Source organism: Aquarana catesbeiana, linkage group LG05, assembly GCF_042186555.1.
Source record: "Aquarana catesbeiana isolate 2022-GZ linkage group LG05, ASM4218655v1, whole genome shotgun sequence".
In the NCBI taxonomy this organism is placed as follows: domain Eukaryota; kingdom Metazoa; phylum Chordata; class Amphibia; order Anura; family Ranidae; genus Aquarana; species Aquarana catesbeiana.
The window spans coordinates 72,602,868-72,620,796 of NC_133328.1; the positions used below are offsets into that span (position 1 = coordinate 72,602,868).

The 17,929-nt window shown below is 40.9% G+C and overlaps 1 protein-coding gene across 5 annotated transcripts in view; it reads right to left on the reverse strand.

Moving 5' to 3' along the window:
* PARD3 (par-3 family cell polarity regulator) overlaps positions 1-17,929 on the reverse strand; it is an 867,373-nt gene that overhangs the window by 199,245 nt on the left and 650,199 nt on the right. For all 5 annotated transcript variants that reach the window (XM_073629882.1, XM_073629881.1, XM_073629879.1 and 2 more), the window contains one exon: positions 13,349-13,606. In XM_073629882.1, coding sequence (XP_073485983.1) covers positions 13,349-13,606 — 258 coding nt within the window. The remainder of the gene's footprint in view (positions 1-13,348; positions 13,607-17,929) is intronic.

Sequence of the window (17,929 nt, forward strand, 5' to 3'; positions counted from 1 at the left end):
TGGGCACAGCGGCTCCCTTTGATGGGCACAGCGGCTGCCTTTGATGGGCACAGCGGCTGAATTTGATGGGCACAGCGGGTGAATTTGATGGGCACAGTGGCTGCGTTTGATGGGCACAGTGGCTGCGTTTGATGGGCACAGTGAGGCTGCAATTTTTTTTTTTTTTAAGTTTGCGTCCCCCCAAAAATTTTGAGCACCAGCCGCCACTGCCTAAGTCGCACTACTGCTCCGTTCTTCTGTTAACAGCATGATAACATCTGACAAGTTCTCCGACAACCGAGATAAAATCAGCCTGAAATTTGTGTCGGGGTGGGTGCTATAAATAGTTTAACAGAGAGCTGGTCCATTCACAGCACATTCCTTCCTTCCTCTGCCTATGTGGAGGGGGGGGGGGGGGGGTATGCCTTTCCTCCTATCAGCTGTCACACAGTGTATGCCAAGAATCCACTCCCAGTGCTGATAAGGAAGAACAGATTTCTAACACCATGTGCACTTTCTAAAGAATATAGTAAGCTGAAGACAGCAGATATACATGTGAAACTTATGTAGAGAGATTTGTTTAATCTCTGTGTATCAGTGGAGGCTGTTCACTTCCCTGGGTATATGTGAGGGTTTACATCCACTTTAAGTCTAATCTTTTAAGGAGTACACTTGAAATTAAATATCTTTTTGATTTGTAGCTACTGACTTAATTTTTTTTTTTTGCCGGCGGAACTCGGCTTTAAAGCAGTATTAAACCCAAAAGCAAAAATGTAATATAATCACAGCTCACCAATTCTTAGATGTGGGGGGGGCTGCATAGGCAGAGGAAGGTTGATTTATTAAGCCATTTTTCCTTTATTTCACATTCATCTTTTCCCAGCTGTTCAGCAAAAGTGGTGGTTAAGAGGTTTAAGACAAAGTATTTAACACTGACAAGGGTGCTTACAACAGTCAGTTTTTATCCATTTATGTAAAACCTTTATCCCTAAATGAAAAAATAAAGTTGCTATAATTGCTTAAAAGGTTTTAGCTGGAGTTCAACCTGAAAGCGTTTAGCCTGTAGCTGCTAGCAATGATCACTATGTTCTCCTGGCGGGGGTGGCTTCCCCCTCCGGGAAGGATCCCCCTGTCAACGCTGTCTGTGTTGATGGTGGAATCAAGCAAATTTCTTTCCTGCAACCTGTGGTTGCAGGAAAGAAATCTGCTCCATCTATGGCCGGCCTAAGACAGGAAGAATGCTACTGACCAGTTTACTTTTAATAAAAGAAAATAAATGCCTTAAAAACAAAAAACAAATACAGGGACTGGTAAGTTATAGCATATTAACATTTTTTTTTGGGGGGGGTTAATACCACTTTTAGGCTGCTTACACACCGAGGCGGCAGCAGCGGTAAAGCGCTGATATTTTTACCGTCGTTTTTGTGGAGGTTTTTGGCAGCTAGCGGGGCGCTTTTAACCCCCGCTAGCAGCCAAAAAAGGGTTAAAACCACCCAGCGGTGCTGCCCATCGGGCTTTCACACAGACTGCAGGGGACCCGTTTTTCAGGTGCTTTACAGACACCATTTTTAGCCCAAAAGCTCCCCAGTGTGAAAGGGGTCTTAATCTCTTAGCAGCAAACGAAAAAATCACCCAGTAGTCCAAGACTAAGTGAAACCATATAAAGGCAATCAAGTAACTAGGTTGGTAGCAAAAGAGGAAGAAAACAAAGTAAATACAAAGTTTTAAATATGCACAAAACATTGACCATATTGTAATAAAAACATATTTTTGAGCTTGACACGGCCAAAGTGTAAAAAAATAGGAAAAAAACTCCAAAGGGTAGAACGTGAACAAAACAAAAAGTAATACAAAGTCTCAGGAGCGATCCTTCGTAGTGTATTTAGGTCTCAATCTTCTAGTGCTGTACAAATCAAAAAAGTAATATAAACCAAAAAAGTAATGTAGCACTAATGCTCACATCAATAGAGTTGCAGTACACCAGACAGTTAGGCCTGTGGGGAATATTTCTGTCCACGGGCAGATATAGGCCACTATTTGCTTTTAGGAATGGCGGTTGGATCCAGATGGAGGATATGTGAGGAAACAAGCCCCAAAAATTGCTATCGATTGCAGAAGTGCCGTATGACAGAATATTTTGCATCAAGGACTGGTCATTAATTACAGAGGACCAATAAAGACCAGTTTTTGATGTAAGAGATGCTCTCAAGCATTCTGTTCCATATGGGTGCCTCTACAATGAATAACAATTTTTTGGGCTCGTTTACTAACACATAAAAGTGATAAAAAAAAAAAATCTGAATAAATTAGATGGCATACTAAACATAATATTCATCTATCCACACCCTTGGCATGTCCCATTGGTATGCTTCACTGACTGCGAGCTGCATTAGTGCTAAAAGTTGGATCACAAGCATGGTGTGTGCCTAGGATGGATGCTCCTGAAGTGCAAATAAAATAATTCGATGTCTAACAAAGGTACTTGTGATTACTTAAAGGTGCTTCTGCTTTGAGCAACTGCTAGTATACTTTTATAAACTAACAAGTTTACTTTAGTAGCTAGCTTGTGTCCTGAACACAAAGAAGAAGGCTAAATAAAATATTCACATTGCATATAGCAGAATTCCATCATCTGCCTTTAAACAAATGCAGCATATAGCATTAGCTGCAGGCGTAACAAAAGTACAGAGTAACTACAGTACTTCACTGAGACAAACAAAATGCCAATTGTAGTGTAGCTTGTACATCATTACTTAAAAACACTCTGCTTAGCAGGTCGGCTGCCAGAATTTCTTGTGCTGAAAGAGCAGTGCACATTATCCGTGTGCATGAAAACAATATAGAGTGCTATTAAACGGAAAAAAGCGAGCGAGAGCCCTGTGATTAGAAGCTTTACGTATACACGAGGAAAAAAGGCTCCATCAATTAGTGGTAAAAACATACCCTGCTATTGTCCCTGGTATAAAAGCACACATTGACGAACAGGGTGAAAAAAATTTTAAATTATGTCTCCTGTCATAATGAATCAGAGCCCAGAAGGTGGTCGGGAGGGGGGGGGGAAAGGGAATCAGCAGGTTGTGATGAAATATTAAAGCCAGTGATTATTGATGAAAAATGAATTAGCCTTTTTGATTTCCGCAACCTTTAAATCACAGACACAGTTCTGGAGCTAATTAAAGCAGCTCAGACATATTTGGTTTGCACTGGCGCAGACATTTACAGATCTGTACTACTAAGGTTGTTAAAGTCATATTTAAAGCCATTTTTTTTTTATCAATTTATTTTTGAATAAAGAATGATTAAAATGCTTGTCCGACATCTTCCTCCCACAGATATTTCCCATCACTTCCTGTCCTATAGATACAATAGAAGTGAGAATAATACTTTATGAAGTGAAAGCAACTCCTTAAAGTGGATGTAAACCCTCTCCTATACCCAGTGAAGTGAACAGCCTCAGATGATACACAAAGATTAAACAAATCTCCCTACATAAGTTTTACATGTATATCTGCTGTCTTGCCCTTTCTACATGCTTTGGAAAGTGCAGATAATGTTAAAAATCTTTCTTCCTGTTGAAGTAGCACATAGGGGTGGGTGTGGAGTCTGGGCTTACACTGTGTGAGAGATGATTGGAGGAAAGGCACACACCTCCTTCTCCACATAGGCAGAGGAACGAAGGAGCATGCAGAGCTGAAGTGTGAATAGACAAGCTCTCTGCTAATCTACCCCTAAGCTCCCTCTCCACACAAATTTTAAGCTGCTGTTATCTCATGTGTCGGTGGACTTGTCAGAAGTAACTTTGCTGCAAACAGAGGAACGGAGCAGCAGAAAGAAATGCCACTTAGAGCTTTGGAGAGACATAAGTAAACACTACAGATATATGTGCTTAGGTCAAATTGCATGAATGGGCTTTACAACCACTTTAAGCCTACAAGTACACACCACTATTTTTTGACAGACCCGGTCTGAGCCATTGTACTAACAATCTGATGTTAATACAGCGATCTCCCATGCTGATCTATTGTGTTCTGACAGGTGGACGCCCCCTTCCCCTCCCTGCCAGCACACTCCAGTCAGCAAGTGATCAACACCCAGCGCTGATTTTCCAGAATGCTCGTCTGATAGAAGCCGGCCAAACTGCTGGCTTCTGTCGGGTCGACTGCAATACACATGGGCCAAATGTTGTCCGACACTCGGTCTGTGTGTACTAGGCTTGAGGCCGGTGGAGGGTGGACCTCATATCTAAGCTTACAAAACACATAGAGACATGTACTTTGTCACCCGGAGACAGAACACTGAAAAAAATGTAAGTGAGAGTTCTTATTTATAGGAAACCTATACTGAAAGAAATATGGGGGCCATCACTGTAATTTACAACTGAAAAAATTTGTTGCGTAGCAGTCTATGGCTTCAATATTTTCTCTGTCACTCAATTTTAATTACTATTTAGATAAGGAAGTGAGTGTGAAGTGAAAAAACCTCCTAACATGTATACTAGTTCTGGATCAATGACCGTATTAAAGCATTTAAATCAGCATTAAGGATGGACAGCCTAAAGCCTTACACACCAGCTCTTGTCAGAGACGCTGTACTAGCTATTCTAATATATTCTGACCTGAGCCCCCCTACCCCCCCAACCACCACCACCAGCAGGACACTCCAGTCTGCACTCTAAGCCAATAGCCCGATTGGCCAATTGGCTGAGAGCGCTAATCAGCTGCTGGTTTTCCAGCATACTTGGCCGGCTTCTGCAAGACCAGCTGCATACACATGGGCCAAATGTCGGACGGTTTTTATTGAACCCATGGCCTGTGTGCACAAGGCTTTAAGGTCAGCTATGGCAGTCTTAATATTTCTCCTAGGTTTCTTTTAAGTACAAACAGGTCTTGTTTGACTGCAGTGTTCCTTTATGCATCCTACTGCTTATTTAAATGCCAAGCTCCCTCCGTTCAGAACTAATCAAAGAGACTCTTGGCATGTGTGAGAAAATTGCCAACCATGCCATTATCTGTTTTGATAATGCCATTTATACCCAAATCAGATAACATCACAAAAATGAGTATATTTAAGCTGCAAGAAACGACAAATATTACTTTGTGTTTAAGGAGCTGCATTTGCCATTTCATCTTATCAGATGTGCGTGTTGTCAGGATAACAATAACCAGACAATGTAAGCTAAACTTGTGAGTGACAGCATTTTGGAAAATGGTAATTACACAAGAATCAAATCTTTCACTGAAACAAAACACATCTTAGCACCCGCCTATGTTCTCTTTAAGCTTCTATCTTTCTTTTTCCTTTATGAGGTTTTCTAGGGACCGCTCAGGTTTTACACATACAGATGTAAATATTACCTAAGCACATATATTAACCTTTCATACTGAATAGGAAATCACCCTTGGGGTTTCTTCTGCTTTGGAGGGTCACTATAATATTGGTGGATGAAATTTACAGGAATTCAAAATTTGCACATATAAAAAAAGATACTATAGAGAATTGCTTTACATTATGGAGGCACCCAGTGTAATAGTCCTAATGAGTGCATGGGACAAACGCCACTTTTGTTAAAATATGTTATAAATAACTACACATGAAGCATTTTTAATGTTACCAAAATATTTTTTTATATGTCAGCCAAAACTTTTAAAAACTGCCAAGAACGTCAAGTGTTGCAAAGATGGCAAAACCAGAGACATTCTGAAGACCAGCTTTTCTCAACCAGAGTCCCATGATACCCTAAGGCTGGCCATACATGGTGAGAATTTCTTGCCTGCAACCGCGGGTTGCATGGAAGAAATTTGCATGATTCCCCCATTAATGTAGACAGTGCTTAGCATCATCTGCTCCCGGCAGGGGTAGGGGCAGGGGAAGCCACTTCCACCGGGAGAAGACAGTGATTGCTGTAGCTGCTAGCGATAATCACAAGAGAATCTGGAAGGCTGGTTGTACCTAAATCGTCTGATCAGTTAACTTGGTACATTCAGCCTGCCCATTAACGGTTCAAATATCGTCCGGTTCCTGCTGAACCGGCCGAGATTCGAACTGTGTATGGCCCGGCTTAGGTTTCTTCTGAAGTTTCTAGGGGTTCCTAGAGCAGTGAGCAATGGTGAATAGATCTCCTACCTACACGGATTACCAAAGCAAGGAGGCACTTCTACACTGACCAGATGTTCAGGGATACCACAATTTATAAATATCTTTTCCATCACTACTAATTTCTAGATTACTAAAAATGTTGTTGTACAGAAAAGTAGGGTGTAAAAAGAATCATACCATTTATTCATATATATATATATATATATATATATATATATATATATATATATATATATATATATATATATATAAAAAACACTGTACAATTTAGCAATCATGCTACTGAACCACAAACTGTAGGTAAAATTATTTTTAACAGGTGTTCTCCGAGACCTGAACAATAGATTAATGGTTCCTTGGAGGTAAAAGGGTTGAAAAGGTCACTGTAAACTATAGGTAGAAGAACTCCCAGAAAGATGTAATTTCCTGTTTGTAGGTTTAGCTCACTTTTCATGGCTTTTATTTTTTTTAACGCATAATTGTCGCAGTCAGATTGTTCCATGTAGCATTCTCACTTCCTCCAGTAAATCGGGAAATAACTGCATTGGATTCTCTCCACATCTACAGAAAACAAGCATGTATGAATCTACAACTAACTTCATAAACCTTGCAATATTTATAACTGACATGGACAGGATACATTTTTCCTTTATAAACTGGTGTTTCACTTCACCAATAACGTAAAAAAAAGCAATAAAAATGAATACTTGACAAGTTGCTCCAGGCCAATATCTGGATTTCATTATGACCCAACAAAAGTACAATGAGTGTGGCAGGGATAGAGAAGTGAAGTGACTGCCATGGACAATGCCTTCTAATTGTCTGTTCCAGTAATATCAGTGGGGGGGGGGGGGGGGGAGAAGGCGCAGAATGGTTTATTTAATCGCTCTTTTATCTTTCTTGTTTAACAAGCTGAACGTGGTAAATTTTCTTCCACATCCTGCAAGAGCATTTGCTTCCAGTTAAGTCACAGCCTTTCACCTCTGGTGAGACGTGCTGCACTACGAGTGTTTCATCAACACGCAATGCTCTGTGCTGTTCCTATTTCCTGGAGGGAGAGTCGGTATTTGTTGCAGACCGTGACTGGCTTTTGTTTCTTTTCATATGCCAACTTCATCTAAGGCATTATTATTTTTATATGCACTGCTTCACATTGGAAACACAGGTTTTATGTTTTCATATTATGCTGATGGAACTCAAGTAAAAACACGCTTTTGCTGTAGCAAGACAAGACGCTCCAGCAGACAGGGGCTAGAAGATTTGGCATTCATACATAGTTGCTGAAGTTAAAAGAAATGGTCCGGCTTCGTCAGATGATTCTCATTATAAGTTATAATGTCTGCAGAGAGTATGATTTTTCAGCCATTCCAGAGAGTCTCTATTTCCTTTTTGTACTCCCTGTCCTAGGTCCTGCTTCAGTTGTATTGACTTACAGACGATCTACGAGTTATTATTATTATGGTGTTATGGGTAATATGAACAGTCTTTTTCTTCAGAAACTTTAAAGTATTGCTCCAGTCATTTTATTTAGGTTTAGACAGAGAGGTCATGTTTAGAACCTTTGTCAAGTATTACTGTCCAGCTCCCCATCTGAGACATCTAACCTCACTTTGGTGTACCTAAATCCACTATAAATCGACTTCAATATGTTCAAAATTCTGCAGCCAGAATCCTGACTAGGTCTGGTACAAGTGATCATATTACCCCTATCCTGGAGTCCTTGCACTCGCTGCCTGTCAGGTTTCGCATAGACTTTAAGATCCTCTTGTTCACCTACAAGGCTCTTCTTTAGGTTAGTACATGTATCAACAGAAAGGGGTGGTGCCCGATATTCCTAAAGCTGAAGTTTAGTATATATATATATATATATATATATATATATATATATATATATATATATATATATACATACATATACACACACATACACACACATATATATTTTATTTTTTTGGGTCACAGCAATTTATACATATATAGTTAGCTCTAATGGTGTTATCTCAGTTGTCTGCGATTACTAAAAATCCCCCTTGCAGTGCCTCCTCACAGCCACCAGATACTGAGTGGATGTCTTTCAATACTACGAGAGTTAACTGTGGAGTCGCTGCTACGGAGGATAGTTGCACCTCTCACCCGCCCTCTTCTCCATTGAGAGAGCTCGTCTTAGTACCCTGCCATAATGTATCACATTCTGTGAATGGGTGGTGGAGCATTTGAATGACAGGATTCCACCACTCTATCTCAGGACAGGATGCATTGAAGGAGTGTAGTAATACAGGTTCTGTGAATGGTGGAGAGGGGAGAAGGGGCCGAGTGAGCAGTGCAACTTTTCTCTGTAGCAGTGGTTGCAGTTAACTCTCACATTGCCAGAAGACAGCCATTTAGGACAGTATCTGGTCACCAGAGATGGGGCACTAATCTTCCCACTGACACTAGAGATGGGGAACTAATTCTTCAAATGACACCACTAATGCAATTTATTTACTCCCACTGACCACCAAGCCTACGGCATTGTTCACTCGCACTGATGCCAGGTATTTTCCACTCCCACTGACCACAGTCTGGCCCCCTAAGGTTTGAAGGGCAGTATACTAACCCCTTGGTTTCCAAAGTTTGGAGATCCCTGCTGTATAGTAATTGTGATTTGATCCTCTCCTTTCCTTGCAAGCCTTCCAGCATTTATTCGATTGAAAATACACTCTCTACAGGCTCTATGGCAGGTAGAGATCACGTGATCTCTTTTAGGTGACCTGATGATTTCATGTACATGACTCATAAAATATGAAATTCAATTTTATTCCTTTATGGTCTTTCCTTAAAAATCAAGCTGTGATTGAGAGATAGAACTGTGAATCTACCATGACCTACTGCATTTATAATCGCTTAATACTAACATGTTTCAGGCACTGCTGGCTGGAGGCGTTCAGTTAGGTTTACAAGACTAGATGGTTGCTGCTCAGTCATGGTCCAATCCGAAGGAACCCACAAAGCTCTCAACAGTGATGTCTCTCTAAAGCTGTGAACCATGATAGTGTTTGTGAATCACAAGACTGGCTGAACAAAATTACAAACACATTTCACTTGTATTTCAACCATACATTCAGCCATATGGCTGGAATTCTACTTTAACATTACATTTGTGAAGGAAGGATCAAACATTTGATTGGCATTTTTTTTCTGAAACGTAATACAAAAATAAAACAACCAACCAAATGGTTTACTAGCCAGCTATTTCTCATTTCTTCCAAACAATATTCTCTTGACATGTCTGAATGGCATTTACACTACAGCAAAAAATACAGTTCACAAAAGGTCTTCTCTTTAAAATGGACATTTTCCCAACAGTGGTAAAATGCACATAGAAAAACATGTGATTATGGTATTTATGTGTCCATTAAAGCAGACACAAAAAGCTATAGATGAGTAGCCTACTATTTGACTGCTATTTAGATGTGCCAAGGCTTTGTGCCACTTTTAGTTCAATTGTGCTTGCAGAACAAAGCACCCGGTATATGTGTGGAGAACAGAGGAATGCTTCAGGATAGTAAGGAGGGTCTCATACAGGGGAACATAGACTGCGGGAAGGGCGCTCTTATATTATTATTTTGTAGCTGCTCATTGTGATGGGCCAGTAACTTGTGTTTTCATCCTTATGATGCATAATATTAGCAGCTTTGATATGCTAAATGTGTGCCACCAAAATGTAATAAACACAAGCAAACACCACCCTGAGTAGCAATGAAGGAGTGTCTGGACAACGCACAGAGAGAATCCATCAACCCACACCTGATTAAATAGGCTATGATGAGGAAAGGCTGTCTATAGTGTATGGGAATCTTTTACAAACATTCATTTAAGGAGATGCATTGGAAATGATAATTACTGGCTACAGAAAAAATAGTATCAGTGCTTAGTCATAATCATAGTACATAGCCATAAGTGATGTCCATTACCCCATCTCCTAGACACAGGAGGAAGAAGATTTTAAAAGCCACAGTAAAACAGAAACCATCAAAAAGTTTGGTTTAGCATAGACATTTCCAGTTTTTAAAGAGACCCTGTGACCAGCTTAAAAAAAAAAAAAAAAAAACTTAAGATAAAGGCACAATGCTTACTTTTAGTGTTTCTTTCAAAAAATACATTTTAACTGTGTGCAAAGTACCTATGAACTAAATTTGACTACCCCAAGTCAATTCTCTAGTTTAGCCCCCTTCCTCCATGCACGTCACAGCCCTCTCCTTTTCTGGTAGTGTCTAATTATTCTCTGTGCTGGCCAAGCTCCTCCACCCTTCTTCTCACCTCTCTACATAAGTCTTTATGTACCTAACAATGGAGGAGCAAAGTGGAATAGTATAGAATGACATCACATCAAAGATGACAAGAGACCATCAGTAAATAGAAACATTCTAGCAAACCTATTTTTACATAAAAGAAAAATGTAAAGAAAACAAGTGCCAACGTTCATTAAAGGGATTCTATCCTAATGATCTCACAACTTGTACCATAAAAAAAGAATACACACCTAACACACTAGGAAACCCATCTGAAGTAGGGATAAACCCCAAAAACTTAATGGTGGAGACCTAATTCCCCTCTGCCTCACTGGGCACTTTGTTTTGGTAAAAGATGGCACCACCTAGAAGTCTCAGGGCTTTTGGATGTCTAAATCAGGGAGGCTTTTACAGGTAAATAACATGCACACACCCCCAACTCACTCATCCATGTCTTTATGGACCTTGCTTTGTTTACTGGTGTGCAGTCATGTTGGAACAGGAAGGGGCCATCCCCAAACTGTTCCCACAATATTGGGAACATGAAATTCTCCAAAATATCTTGGTATGCTAATGCCTTAAGAGCTCTCCTCACTGGAACTAAGAGGCCAAGCCCAACCCCTGGAAAACAACCCCACACCATAATCCCCCCTCCACCAAATGATTTGGACCAGTGCACAAAGCAAGGTCCATAAAGACATTAATAAACGAGTTTGAGGTGGAGGAAATTAACTGGCCTGCACAGAGTCCTGACCTCAACCCAATAGAACACCACTGGGATGAATTAGAGCAGAGACTGCAAGCCAGGCCTTCTCGTCCAACATCAGTGCCTGACCTCACAAATGCGCTTCTGTAGGAATGGTCAAACCTTCCCATAGACACACTCCTAAACCTTGTGGATAACCTTCCCAGAAGAGTTGAAGCTGTTATAGCTGGAAAGAGTGGGCCAACTCCATATTGAACCCTACGGACTAAGACTGGGATGCCATTAAAGTTCATGTGCCCCAATACTTTTGACAATAGTGTACACACACATATATTTATATTTTTTTTACACATATACACACACATACACCCACACCAATGTTTTGCCTTCGATCTCTATTGTAAATGGTTTAGGTTGTTTTACTAGGTATTTGTTCACATATACTTTAAGGCAAGATTTTTATTGAAATGAATGGTGGACAGTTATATACCCAGTGCGGTTCATAAATGGCACTGGATAAAGCACTGTTAGACAGCCACTGCGCCAGTTAATGTCTGAACTGAGTGGTCATCGTCCACACCATTCACAGACTGTGTACAGACAGAGCTGATCTGAGCAGCTCTGTACATGGTCATCACTGTGAACAGTGTACTCTTCACATCTAAGGGCGCGTCTGTTACTCTTACAAAGGAGAAGAAGCAGCAGCAGCAACATAGAAGGCTAGGTTTTTTTAAACCTTTAACCGCCTTCTTTCATATACATCTGATCTGCAGCTTGCCTCTGTATGGAATCTATATATTAACCCTTCACCTTCCTTACCCTCACATTTACATATTAACCTCCTTATTTTCTTCCTCCTACTCTATTTGACCTGTACATTAACCCCTTAATCTCCTCCTCCCTCTGTGCATGTGCTGTTTCTAGTTAACCAACCCGTCTTGTCTATCTAATGCACCAACCTTGTTCCCAACCTGTATGCACTGTATCTACTGCATCATTACCAAGGCTCTGTGTTTCAGCCCTCAATATTTAATACCACCAAAAGAAACTGGTCTCAAAATATGACATAAAATTCATTTAGGTATAGTGTTGCATGACATAAAACTGTCAGTTGAATTATCACAGCACTAGAAAACAAAGAACGACCTGGTAATGCTAAAAATGTTACCATTGTTGAAAGGTGAGACCTGTGCCCTCCAAAGCCTAATTATTGGCACATCCCTGTGAGCTGCTGCCCCAGTGGCTGAAAAAGGGGCAACAGAGGGAACAGAAACCACCTCTGGATCACAGGGCTGGGTAAGATTTGCATAACAGACAGCTCTACCCAAAACAAGATAAAATCTTGTGGCTGGGATTGATAAATCTAACCGTAATTTCAAGAGTCTTAAATGTGCTTGGTTTACATCAAACTCACAAAGGGAAAACCAGACAGTAGATCATGGGAAGTTGCAAAATAATTTTTATGTTTCAGGGGAAAAACAACTGTCAAATTCCAGTCTAACCTAACCTTTCAGCAACAATAAAGAGCCTTTGAAATGTTGCCGTTTGGGTTAACCCTAGGGGTGGTTTTAACATTGTGCAACTTTCCAATTAAACATAGCTACCAGCAATCAAGTTTCCCAATGCTCTGGATGAAATTTGGCATCTTTTGGTGAACTAAAGTTAAAACGGAAGATTACAAAGCAGAATGGTGACAACTTCCCTAATTAGGTCAACACAAAAGAACTCTAGTAAAGTCAATTACTGTGAAGAACATCTTCTAACAGTAAGAAAAAGGCTACCAGCAAAATCCCATTTTTCAGAAAGAACTAATTTGGGGCTGGGGAGAACATACAGGCACTTTCTTTGTAATAAAACACTTAAGTATCAAAGGACCAAAAAGAAAAATTGATAAACCCGCTTCTACTGCCAGGCAACCAACAAAACAACATGCACTAAAATGCCACTGCAAAAAGAAGAAACTATCTCGTATAATTAGTGATATTTTTATCTACGATGATTTCGAGTTTAACTTAAAGTTAAAAAAAAAAATCATCTAATCAGGCTCTTGATCAAAGGAAATTTTTTCTGACATAAGCACTCTAGTTTCTAGAAAAAAACTACGGATTTAAAGGCTTCTCTTTTATATAAAAAAAAATACTTTATTTCAGTTAAGAATGGTGTAAAACCACTTAAAGTTTTCGTCTTGCTCATTACAAAAGATTCCAGATCTGTAATCAGTCACTGAAAAGCAGAAAGCCACAAATAAAACACAAGTTATCATTTAGGACACCTAAATACTTTGCCCAGTGCCTACCTGTCTACAGGTGAAGGCTTTGAGTTCCTCGGTTTCTTAACTTGGGCATACAGCGCCTCCATTTGCTTTCCGTCTCTTGGGCTTTGAGGTCTACTGTTCAAATTAATGGTACCGCTGTTAGGAGTAGTGTCGTACTGGCCCGTAGTAGCATAGGTTGGATCATCCGAGATGCTGTAATTCTTTGAATATTCATGAATCTCTGCATAGTCTTTTTCCCGAGCTTGCCTTTCTCGAATTTCTCGGGTTTTAGCCTGAATCCTGTGTAAATAAGGAATGGTTAAAATGCTGAAGAGTTGGATGTGGAAAAAAATTACTTAGAACAGAAATAATATTTTTACACTGTACAAAACAACACAGTTAAAGTGCCAGACTAAACTCAGCTGTCTTCTGCTTTACCTACTTTCATTCAAACAAGCATATTGTCAGTAGGTCCACAGTTAGAACAAGGTAATAAGAGTTTAACTTTTTTTTTATCATGAGTACTCATTTTCATTTTTCAAAGTTAGTCAATGAATTGTGATGCTACTGAGATAAAAGCATTGTATGGTGGATTGGGAGGCATGGAACTCCTTCACCTTGCAAAAAGTTAAAGGCTGATCTTTTACTGACATTAAAAAAAAAAACACCCTTACTTACTATACTGGTCATGACACATGTAAAGGCAACATTCGGAAAAAAAAATTCTAGAGTAATAGTAGCCCACCCTAAAGCCCCGCACACACGGGCCGAATGCTGGGTGACATTGGCCGGTTCAAGAAAAACCAGCCGACATTTGGCCCGTGTGTATGGCAGTCGGTCGGACAGAAGCTGGCTATTTGGCCGGCTCCTGTCAGATGAGCAGCGGACAATCAGCAGCTGACCGGCTCCCAATCAGTACTCTCAGCCAATGGCTGAGAGCGCTGATCAGAGTTCTATCGGGGGGGGGGGGGGGTCTTTCTGACAGCTCAGCGTGGGAGATCGCTGTACTAACGTCAGATCGTTAGTACAGTGGCTCCGACCGGAGGTGACGGAAACGGAAAAAACTGTGTGTACCAGGCTTTACTCTCCTGTACAGGGGAAACAAAAGACGGATACCCTAGTACAGTGGTGGTGAACCTTGGCACCCCAGATGTTTTGAAACTACATTTCCCATGATGCTCAACTACACTGCAGAGTGCAAGAGCATTATGGGAAATGTAGTTCCAAAACATCTGGGGTGCCAAGGATCACCATGACTCCCCTAGTATATGTATGTATGAGTGTAAGTTAGGGCCCTTAATCACTTGCCGACCATCCGCCACAGTTGTACTGCAGCAGAATGGCACGGCTGGGCGAAACGACGTTATGTAACGTGCGCGCCCCCCATGCCGATGCGCGTGCCCGGCGGTCACGATCACTGTCGGGCTCCCACGATCGCTCGGGGCACGCGGAGAACTGGGATCCCTGCGTGTAAACACAGTTTCGGCTTCTCTGAGGGGAGAACAGACAGATCGTCTGTTCATACAGAGTATGAACAGTGATCTGTCATCTCCCCTGCACAGTGTCCTCCCCCCTTCAGTTAGAACACACACTAGGGAACACATTAACCCCTTGATTGCACCTAGCGTTAACCTCTTCACTGCCAGTGACATTTTTACAGTAATCAATGCATTTTCTATAGCATTGATCGCTGTATTAATGCCAATGGTCCCAAAAATGTGTCACAATTGTCCGATGTGTCCGTCAAAATGTCACAGTCCTGATAAAAATCGCAGATTGCTGCCATTACTAGTAAAAAAAAATAAATAAATAATAAAAATGCCATAAAACTATCCCCTATTTTGTAGACGCTATAACTTTTGCGCAAACCAATCAATATACACTTATTGCGATTTTTTTTACCAAAAATATGTAGAAGAATACATATCGGCCCAAACTGAGGAAAAAAATAGTTTTTTTTATATATTTTTGGGGGATATTTATAATAGCAAAAAATAATGCGTTTTTTTCAAAATTGTCGGTCTTTTTTTGTTTATAGCGCAAAAAATAAAAACCGCAGAGGTGCTCAAATACCACCAAAAGAAAGCTCTATTTGTGGGAAAAAAAGGACGTCAATTTTGTTTGGGTTTAACTTCGCACGACCGCGCAATTGTCAGTTAAAGCGACGCAGTGCCGAATCGCAAAAAGTACACTAGTCAGGAAGGGGGGTAAAATCTTCTGGGCCTGAAGCAGTTAAGATTGTAAGCTCCTTAAAGGGGTTGTAAACCCATAAACCCTCTTTTTTTAAAACAAACATATCATACTTACCTCCACACGTTTTGCACAGAGTGGCCCCGGTCCTGTTCTGGGGTTCCTCAGCGTCGCTGGTGGCTCCTCCCCACATTGAGTGTCCACTTTGGAGAAGCGCTCTCCTTGGTGGACACCCGTGCAGGCGCGCTCCTGAGTCCTGCATCTGTGTCCATTCACACAGAATGAAGGACTTGACCCCGCCCCCCAGCGCCGCTTCATTGGATTTTATTGACAGCAGCAGGAGCCAATGGAGTCTGCTGCTATCTATCTATCTATCCAATCAGGACACAAGACACCAGCTAGTGCTGGTGGGCTCGTTCCCAGCCGGAGAAAGATCAGGGTCAGGTAAGTAAAACGGGGGCTGGGGCTGCAGCACCACAGAAGGTTTTTCACCTTAAGGCATAGAATGCCTTAAAGTGGATGTAAACCCATTTTTTTTTTATGTCATAATGTAGAGTATAAGAGATTTCCTATCGTTTGAGCCCAGTCTTGACACAAAGAGTTAATCCAGCTCTGAGCAATCCTCTTTTATTGTTCACTGAGATAAAACTTGACAAACAGAGAAAAACTTAGTCAAATCCTCCCCCTTGCTGTGAGTGACAGGTGATTTACATATCTCGTGCACTAGCCTAAGACATGCATTATTTTTTAATTCCCACCCCCACTCCTTTCTTCAGCAGCTCTGCAAGGATTGGCTGTTCCACACCTCAGCATGATTGGGCATGCTGAAGTCATGTGGTTACTTTCCTGTCTTTTCACTGGATGTTAGAGATCATAGCAGAAGTTCAGTGTAAGAAATACACAGGAGAAAATGCATATTGACAAGGGGAGTGTAGAGGTGGGCGGGGAGTCTACTGACATCACGACTCCACCCACCGAGCTCCAGACAACAGACCCACCCACAGAATCTGCAGTTTTTCGGGTCTCATAACAGACAGAGGGGAGACATTTGACAGGTAAAGATACATGCAGGAGGCATGTATATCCTTATAGATAACCCCTATGGCAGTAGTTTAGAAAGGATGACATTGGGTTTACATCCACTTTAAGGGCAGGGACTGATGTGAATGTACAATATACAATATATATGTAAAGCGCTGCGTAAACTGACAGTGCTATACAAGTACCTGAAATAAATATCAGGTCTATATTGCTGTAGGTGCCCCTATTTAGCTCTAGGCTTAACATATATCATGGAAAATAAAATGTCAGTAAAGGTAAAAGGTGCCACTGGAAGAGACACAGAGGGTATTATGTACCAATGGGGTAACAGATGTCAAAGATCAGGTTTGCTCTCATTTTGGTTAGATTTCCACCTACCTCCTGTCACATTTCTGGGGCAGGAAGCGAAAAGAGTTTTCCTGACAGGATCATAGATAACAGTATAAACCTTTCACATACTAACCAAAACTAAAAATTAGAAAGGTTTTTGCTGGAGACCTACTTTTACTTCAAACTTTGTTTTCATCTGTGGCTTAAAAGCAACGGAAAATTAAACTGGCAAGTTATTATGTGCCAATACAATACCTCGTCAGATGCTTTAATAAAAAGGCCTGTTTTTGTTCAGGGCTCTTTTGTACCCTAGAAGACAGATATACCGCATGATGCTTAAGCTGAGAGCACAATTCTCCAGCCCATCTCTAGGTGTCAGGAAAAGAGCAGGGGAAAGGCCTCTTCCACTAAGCCAGACATACTACTTATTATAAACTATACATTTAAAATGCATATATACACCTTCAAAAGAAAGTGGAAAAATGTCAAGCCTGACGGATAGCGATTACACAATATACACAGGTGCCAGTCTGATGGCCCATTACGGTGTGCTGCAGGGCTGCTGCCTCTCCAGAAATCCCTGACAATTAGGTGAGCCGCTGAGGAAGCAGACTGCTGCTACTTGGCGCAGCTATCTGACAGGAAGATATTTTGACAGCCATCTCTCTGCACCTCCACATTTCACTGCACATTTCAATTCAATACAGACCTATAACGCAACATTTACTCTGGAAGGTGAAAAAAAAGCTGCATTTAGAGGAGTTCCATCTGAGCGCCAATAAGGACAGAACCAGAGAAAATTTACCCTGCTCTGCAGCACAATCCAAGCTTTATACAGCCAAAGTGATTCAAATCTTGAATTATTAAAAATATTTTTAAAGGACACCTATAGTATGAAGACTTCCATTGCAGACCCAATCCTTCTAAATATATTGACGTTTTGGTTGTAATGCTAATCTTATGGCACTGGTATTACTATGTTACTTTCTTAAAACAAGGACGCAGAGCTTTGACTTTCCTGATCTGCATTTTTATTGTTCCAAGTAAGAAGGTCAAATACTG